This window comes from Etheostoma cragini, chromosome 4 (genome assembly GCF_013103735.1).
Source record: "Etheostoma cragini isolate CJK2018 chromosome 4, CSU_Ecrag_1.0, whole genome shotgun sequence".
In the NCBI taxonomy this organism is placed as follows: domain Eukaryota; kingdom Metazoa; phylum Chordata; class Actinopteri; order Perciformes; family Percidae; genus Etheostoma; species Etheostoma cragini.
In genome coordinates this window covers 24,459-32,807 of record NC_048410.1, presented here as the reverse complement: position 1 = coordinate 32,807, position 8,349 = coordinate 24,459, and the positions used below count along the sequence as shown (strand labels likewise).

The 8,349-nt window shown below is 48.9% G+C and overlaps 1 protein-coding gene across 1 annotated transcript; it reads right to left on the bottom strand.

The window, feature by feature from the left end:
* Window positions 1–4,968: 4,968 nt before the first annotated feature.
* Window positions 4,969–8,125, bottom strand: rbm15b (RNA binding motif protein 15B). Its single transcript, XM_034869012.1, has one exon. The coding sequence runs from the start codon at window positions 7,791–7,793 to the stop codon at window positions 5,169–5,171; it is 2,625 nt and encodes an 874-aa protein (XP_034724903.1). The 5' UTR covers window positions 7,794–8,125; the 3' UTR covers window positions 4,969–5,168.
* Window positions 8,126–8,349: the final 224 nt, after the last annotated feature.

Below are 8,349 nucleotides of genomic sequence, written 5' to 3'. Positions count from 1 at the left end.
TGGTGTCACACCTGTAGCTCTGTGTGGTGTCACACCTGTTTGGTGTCACACCTGTAGCTTGGTGCGGCGTCGCACCTGGTAAACTAACGCCACCGCAAGGCGAGTAGAATCGAGTAGATACTCGACTCTACTCGCCTTATTGGGGTTTCTATGGTGATAAAGTCACTGGTACCTGCTAACAGGTACTTTATGTAGTACTACCTCAGTACAAGCTTCTGAGGAGCAAACCTGCAGACTCACATTAGCTCAGAATGCTAAGCTACCTGGCTCCAGGAAACATTAGCTCAGAATGCTAAGCTACCTGGCTACAGGAGACAATAGCTCAGAATGCTAAGCTACCTGGTTCCAGGAGACAATAGCTCAGAATGCTAAGCTACCTGGCTCCAGGAGACAATAGCTCAGAATGCTAAGCTACCTGGCTCCAGGAGACAATAGCTCAGAATGCTAAGCTACCTGGCTACAGGAGACAATAGCTCAGAATGCTAAGCTACCTGGCTCCAGGAGACAATAGCTCAGAATGCTAAGCTACCTGGCTACAGGAGACAATAGCTCCGAATGCTAAGCTACCTGGCTACAGGAGACAATAGCTCCGAATGCTAAGCTACCTGACTACCAAACTAAAGGTTGTCGGTGTGAAAACGCCCTTAGACTCGCCATCTACGGAAGCACATTGCTGTCGCGCACGCCAAAGAACGTGGAAAGTTTTTTTTTTAAAGTAAAAAGATATTTTCATGTTATAAAATATTTTTCTGTGTTTTCACGAGATATTTTTTGCATTTAACCCTCCTGTTGTCCTCGGCTCAAATTTTACCCGAAAGATTTCAACCAAAGAACCCAAATACAACATGAAAGGTTCCCGAAAATAAAATAAAATGGTTTAAAAACAGTGACGTTGTGACAAAACTTTGACATGCTGCGATTATCAACTCCACGACTTCTGATCTCAACAATAAATCAACATAATTCATAATTTCAGCTTTTTTTAAAACTCATAAATTAGGTGTAATTTCATATAAATGAAGTTTGTTGACCGTTGACTTCCAACAAGAAGCGTAAAAGCAGAAACACGTCAACATTGAACCATCGTGTTGTCTTCGGGTCAAATTTAACCCGTTTTCAAATTGTTTTTTAATATCCGAAATAAAGGAAGTTGAAAAATGTTGAAAAAAGCATCAAAATCTATGAAAAAAACGTAACTTCCTAAAAACTTTGTAAAAAGCAACACAAACGTTGAGATAAGGGGAATTGTTTTTTAAGGTCAAAGGGAAGACAACACAAGGGTTAACCTTTGGAAAAAAAAAACACCAAAAGCATCAAAAAAAGCACCAACAACACTGAAAAAGTGACAAAAATGTTGAATGTTTTTAACGGTTTGACGTACAGCGCCGCGTACCCGCCGTGATTATCAACTCCACGACTTCTGATCTCAACAATAAATCAACATAATTCATAATTTCTGCTTTTTTAAAACTCATAAATTAGGTGTAGTGTCATTTAAATGAAGTTTGTTGACCGTTGACTTCCAACAAGAAGCGTAAAAGCAGAAACACGTCGGCTAAAAAGACGTAAAGCAGAATTCGTAAAGTTAAAATCAGACGAAGGATCATTAGAGGTTAATTACATATTAACATGTTAACCCTCTCATGTCCTCCCTTTCACCCCCAAAAAATGGGACGTTGAAATAAGCGTTGGAAATGTCAACATTGAACCATTGTGTTGTCGTCGAGTAAAATTTGACCCGTTTAAAAAAAAAAATATTAATATCCGAAATAAAAGAAGTGGAAATACGGGTGAAAAATGTTGGAAAAAGCGGCAAAATCAATGAAAAAAAAATTATTTAAATGAAAAAACTTCGTAATAAGCAACCAAAACGTTGAGAAAAGGAGAAAATTGTTTGTCATGGTCAAAGAGAAGACAACACAAGGGTTAAAATATCCAAAAAACTTGGAAAAAAAACACCAAAAACACAAAAAAAGCACCCACAACACTGAAAAAGTCACAAATATGTGGGAAAATGCGACAATAATGTCTAATGTTTTAACGGTTTGACCAACTTTGACATACAGCGTTCGGGATTATCAACTCCAAATCGGTATTTTGGTGATAATTTATACTTTTTAAACAGGTAATGTTAAAAACAGACGGAGGATCATTAAAGGATAATTACATATTAACATGTTCCTCTCATGTTGTCCCTTTCACCCAAAAAATGGACCGTTGAAATAAGCGTTGGAAATGTCAACATTGAACCTTCGTGTTGTTTTTGGGTAAAATTTGACCCGTTTAAAAAGATTTTTTTAAATATCTGAAATAAAGGAAGTTAAAAAATGTGTGAAAAAGCGGCAAAATCAATGAAATTATTTTATATATATATATATATATATATATATATAGATATATATATATATATATATAGATATATATATAGATATATATATATAGATATATACACAAAACCTTCGTAAAAAGCAACAACAATGTTGAGATAAGGGGAAATGTTTGTCATGGTCAAAGGGAAGACAACACAAGGGTTAAAATATCCAAAAACCTCTGGAAAAAACACCCTAAAAACATTGAAAAGTGACAAAAATGTGTGAAAGCGATGATAATGTTGAATGTTTTGACGGTTTGACGTACAGCGCCGCTGAAGTCACCGCCGTGATTATCAACTCCACGACTTCTGATCTTAATAAATCAAAATAATCCATAATTTCTGCTTTTTTAAAACTCATAAATTAGGTGTAAATTCATATAAATGAACAACAAGAGGCGTAAAAGCAGCAACGCGTTGGAATGACGTTAAGAAGATCATTTCTACATGTTTCGTGAACACGTGAAGTTAAAAAGATGGAGGACAACAACAGGATTAATCACATATGTTCATGTTGTCCCTCATGTTGTCCTCGGGGCAAATCGACCCGTTTAGTCACAAAAAATGGGGAATAAGCGCTGAATATTAAAAATATTAAAAATATCAGAAAACTCAAAATTTTTCATTGTTGATGGGAAGACAACACGAGGATTAATGTCAAAAAACTTTGGAAAAAACACCAAAAACATCCAAAAAAGCACCCAAAATACTGAAAAAGTGACAAAAAAGTGGGAAAAAGTGACAATAATGTTGAATATTTGCACGCGTGACGGGAGGACGACACGAGGGTTCAGACCAGACGTAACGAGATATTTGTTGTTTTTGTGTTTCTATCGAGATAAATTACCGCTTCACAACGTGATAAATAAAGACTTCCTTGTTCTAATGTGTGAAGGTGTGGGTCTACGGAGACAGAACAGGGACACTAACCTGTGGTATTAAAAATAAAATTTGGCATTGAAACAACAACCATCGGCACCGGAAACTGTTGAACTGATAAATAAAACCAAAAAGGAATAATCTTACAATCCTTTGATATTATTTCACTTTGACATTTGTTTGCATTGTGATGTTTTTTCAATGTCAAGCTACATTTATTCTTGACGTCGGTGTCAATCAGTGAGAGTTTTTATTTTTTTAAGCTGTTTTGGCGTAGGGGGGAGGGGCCTGAGGAGAGGGGCAAAGGGGGCGTGGCTTGTGGGTAATTTACATAGGCTGCTGGCGAGAGACCGCACCTCCATAGGAATCCTTCCAGATGTGTTAAAACCGCATATCTGCAATGTTTTCCTCAAGTTCACCTGGAACCTCCGAATCTCAGGTAAGTCTCTTCATCTCGGCCATTTTGTCACATAGAAGGTTTCTGAGCAAATCACACACTCGCTAAACGCAAATCTCTGACAAACTACCTTCAAAGTTAACACTAGACCAGCATGCTTCTGTGCGAAGAAATGGCCGAGATGAAGAGACTAAGATATGCGGTTTTAACACATCTGGAAGGATTCCTATGGAGGTGCAGTCTCTCGCCAGCAGCCTATGTAAATTACCCACAAGCCACGCCCCCTTGGTCCCTCCCCTCAGGCCCCGCCCCCCTACGCCAAAACAGTGACGCAAAGTTGAAACTGAAAACCAGAGACGTTGAAAATATCTTGACAGCGTAAACAATAAAAACTGTCACTGAAAAGAGAGATTTTAAGAAAAACTGTAGCTTGACATTGAAAAAGCATCACGATGTAAACAAACGTCAAAGTGAAACAATATCAAAGGATTGTGAGATTATTCCTTTTGGATTTTATATACCAGTGTAACGGTTTTCAGTGCCGATGGTTGTTGTTTCAATGCCAAATTTTATTTTTCACTACCACAGCTCAGTGTCACTGTTCTGGCTCCATACGGCTCGTTAAAAACTTCAAATATCTTGAAAAAAAAAAACAACCAAAACACACATCTTGTTACTGTGAAGTTCCCACAAAACACGGAGAAACTGACTTTCTTCTCCTCGGCGCGGCAGCGACGCGCTTCCGTACATTTCGCTAGCAACACGTGGCGTGACGTCCCCGTTGCCAAGGTGACGTCCAATCGGAGAGAGGGAGAGAGAGACGTAGTAGTGTAGTGTACATGTTGTGTACTTAAAACTTGTTTTACATAAGATACAGAATAAAAAAAACAACCTTTCTAAAAACAACATACGAGTATTTGTAGTTTACATTTCCTCTGCGCTCGCTGTGCGCGTCTGTGTGTGCGAATGTTAGTGTGTTTGTGTGTGTCTGTTAGTGTGTTTGTATGTCTGTGTGTGTGTGTGTATAAGTGTGTTTGTGTCTGTGTGTCTCTATGTGTTTCTGTATGAGTTAGTGTGTGTGTGTGTCTCTGTATGTTTGTGTGTGTCTGTGTGTGTGTGTCTCTGTATGTTTGTGTGTGTCTCTGTATGTTTGTGTGTGTCTGTGTGTGTCTCTGTATGTTAGTGTGTGTCTGTGTGTGTGTGTCTGTATGTTTGTGTGTGTCTGTGTGTGTGTGTTTGTGTGTGTCTCTGTGTGTGTCTGTGTGTCTTTGCCTTTAATGTCCGGGTATAATAAAAACCATAAAACACTTCTAAAAACAACATTGAAGTATTTGTAGTTACGTTTCCTCTGTGTGTGTGTGTGTGTGTGTGTGTGCGTGCATGTGTGTGTGTCTCTGTGTGTGTGTGTGTGTGTGCATGTGTGTGTCTCTGTGTGTGTGTGCATGTCTGTGTGTGCATGTCTGTGTGTCTCTGTATGTGTGTGTAACTTTAAGTGTCTGTAACCTTCAATTAACATAACAATCAATTAGTGTCACTGACTATCACAATAACCATGTGCTCCTCGTCCAGATTACCCACAGTCCTCTTGGCGGCGTGCAGGTACTGCTGCGAGAACACGCCGGGGGGGAACGCGTACAGCATGGCGCCGGGCCCGCCCTCCTTGGCGCCGGGCAGACTCACCACCCCCGCCGCCTCCTTGTTCCGCAGGTAGGTCACCAGGTGGCGCAGCAGCCGGGCCTGCAGACCCGGCTCCGGGGCGGGCGCCTGGCGGTCGATGGGGCCCTGCAGCGCCAGCAGGATGGCGAACCCGTCGGGCCGGCCCAGCTTGATGCGCCGCGTCACCTCGTCGAGCCGGGTCTGGTCCATGCGGAGCCGCTGGGCGATCTTCAGCTGGCCCGGCTGGTTCTGGCTCTGCAGCCGCAGCGTGTCGCGCATCACGGCGCCGAAGAAGGCGGCGCCGCCCTCCAGCAGGTACAGCTCCGTGGGGAAGCTGCTGTTCTTCAGGGCGAAGAAGCCGTGCCACGTCTTGGGCAGCGACGCCTGGGCGAACTCCGACAGCGTGCCGGGGGGGGACGAGGACGTGTGCGTGGCGTCGGCTTGGGCGGCGGGGGAGACGGCGGTGATTACCTCGCCGCGGTGGTGGTGGTGGTTGTTGTTGTTGTTGTTGATGTGTTCGCCGGATCTTTTGCCGTGGTGTCGGCTCGGCGGCGGGACGTCGTCGTTGGCGGCGGCGGCGGCGGGGGAGTGGTCTCTCGGCTCGGTGGTGGAGTCTGGCGCCCGAACCTGCGCCCGGTCGGGGCTCGCGTCCGGGGAAACCGGCCCCCGGACCCGCGACCTCCCCTTCTCCTTCTCTCTGTCCTTCTCCCTCTCTCGCTCCTCCGCCGGGCGATCGGCGGACAGACTCCTCCGGCGGTTCCTCCTCTCCTCCCGCTCCTTCAGCCACCGCTCCCGGCTGCGGCTGCGGCTCCTCGCCGTCCTGCCGCTGCGCCCGAACGCCTCCACGCCGCCCGCCCTCCTCTCCAGGCTGCGGGTGGGGCTGCTGGGAAAGTCTCTTTCCAGCAGGGCTCGCTCCCTCTCCCTCTCTCGCTCCCGCTCCCTCGCCGAGACGAGCCCGTAGCCGGGCGGCGGCGGCGGCGGCGAGCGGTCCCTCGCGCCCCGCAGCTCCCGCTCCAGGCTGCGATGGCGGCTGTAGGCGTCCCCGAGAATGTCGTAGTGGGACGGGGCGGCGCCGACCGGCGGCTGGTACCCGGGGGGGAACGGCCGAGACGGGCTCTCCTCCACTTTGGCAAAGTCGACCCTCAAGCGCCGCTCGGGGCCCCCCAGGGGGAAGCCCCTCATCTGGCCGCAGGCGGCTTGGGCGGCGTCCAGACTCTCATACTGGATGTAAGCAAAACTGTCCCCCTTCCCGTAGTCGATGCTCCGTATGCTCCCGAAGCGGTCGAACTCCCGCGCCAGGGCGGCGAGGGAGTTCCCGGGTCCGAGACCCCCCACCCAGAGCCGCGTGGTGGGGTTAGCTTTGCCGTAGCCGATCTTTATCGGGTTCCCGCCCATGAGGCGCCCCTGCATGGCCACTTTGGCCCGGTGCGCCATGTCCAGGTTCTGAAACTTCACGAAAGCATACGCGCCCCCCTGTCCACGGGCGGGGCGCTTGATCACGACGTCCTCGATGACGCCGTACTTGTCGAACCCCCGTCTCAGCTCGGCCTCCGTCACATTACCGTCCAAGTTCCCGATAAAAAGGTTGCTGGTCGCCCGCTGGTCGTCCTCCGGTTTTAAGTCCTCCACCACCGGCATGGTGGGGACGCCGTAGGGCCGCCCCCTCTCGTCCAGCATCCCATAATAATCCAAGAGCCTCTCCCTCTCTCTGCTGAGACCCAGGGTCTCCAGGGCGTAGTGCCTGGCTCTGATGTCCCGGATGTTGCTCGCACCCGGACCCGGCGGGGAGATGGACCGCTGCCGGTAGGCGAACGGCGCGTGCAGCGGCAGGTACGCGCCCGCGTCGGGCGGCGTGACGCTGCGTCGTCTGACGTACATGGGTTCAATTTTTAACTGCCGCTCGCCGAGCACTAACCTGGACGACTTGGCGTGCCGGGCCTCCTTCGCGTCCTCCGGGTGCCGGAAGTTGACGTACGCGATGCGTCCCAGCTCCGGCGTGTGCGACAGCTTCACGCTCACGTCCCCAAACTTTTTGAACTCGTGGAACAAAGCGTCCTCCACGTCCTCGTCCGACACCTGCGAGCCGAGGTTGCTGATGAGCAGCGTCTTGTACTCCAACGTGCCCGGTCGGGCGGCGGCGGGGAGCTCCGCGGCGGCGGCAGCGGCAGCGGCGGCGGCCGTCGTGCGGAGCGGCAGCGGCGGAGGCGGCGGCGCGCGGCCGAGGAGGCTGAGCTCGTGCCTGTGGTGGAGCTCCAGGGCAGCAGCGGCGGCGGCGGCGGCGGCGGCGGCGCGCTCGTCTCTGAGCCGCGGCTTCTCCCGCTCCCTGCTCCGGCTGCGGCGGTGGTACCCCCGGCTCTCCGCCAGCAGGAGGGCCAGGGGGGGCGGCGGGAGCTCCTCCCTCCGTCCGCTCTCCCGGTCCCGGTCCCGGTCCCGGATCCGCTTAGCGACGGCCCTGGACGGACTGGCCTCTCTCCCGGCCTGCCGCTTCATAGTCAAAGGATGATGGAGCTCAAACTTTTCGGTGCCTGCAACGAGGAGAATCCGGCTCGCGGAGGGATATCCGGGGGTGTTAGCACAAAGCGCGAGGCAGACGACAGCTTCGACAGAGACACCCGACCGCTCACGGCGCGGAACACTTGCATATATATCGAAATAAAAGCCTTAACTCGTTTAAAAACATGTCAGCCGCGGAGGACCTGCACCTACGCCGCCATCTTGGACAATAGGAATGTGCGCTCTCGCTGACGGGGGCGGAGACGGCGTGCGCGTCATCGGCGGACGTCATGACGTAAGACACTTTATTTTGGACCACGATCAAGTTAAGGACAGACGTATTTTATTTTGCTATTTGTATTTTGTACTTAACACACTTTTACTTGGTCTCATTTTATATAAATTGCAATAACACACACACACAGTAACACACACAGTAACACACACACACACAGTAACACACACAGTAACACACACACACAGTAACACACACAGTAACACACACAGTAACACACCCAGTAACACGTACACACAGTAACACACACAGTAACAC

What these genes read in the sequence shown, in the direction of transcription:
- rbm15b (XM_034869012.1), bottom strand. Translation starts at nt 7,793, where the DNA reads ATGAAGCGGCAGGCCGGGAGAGAGGCCAGTCCGTCCAGGGCCGTCGCT.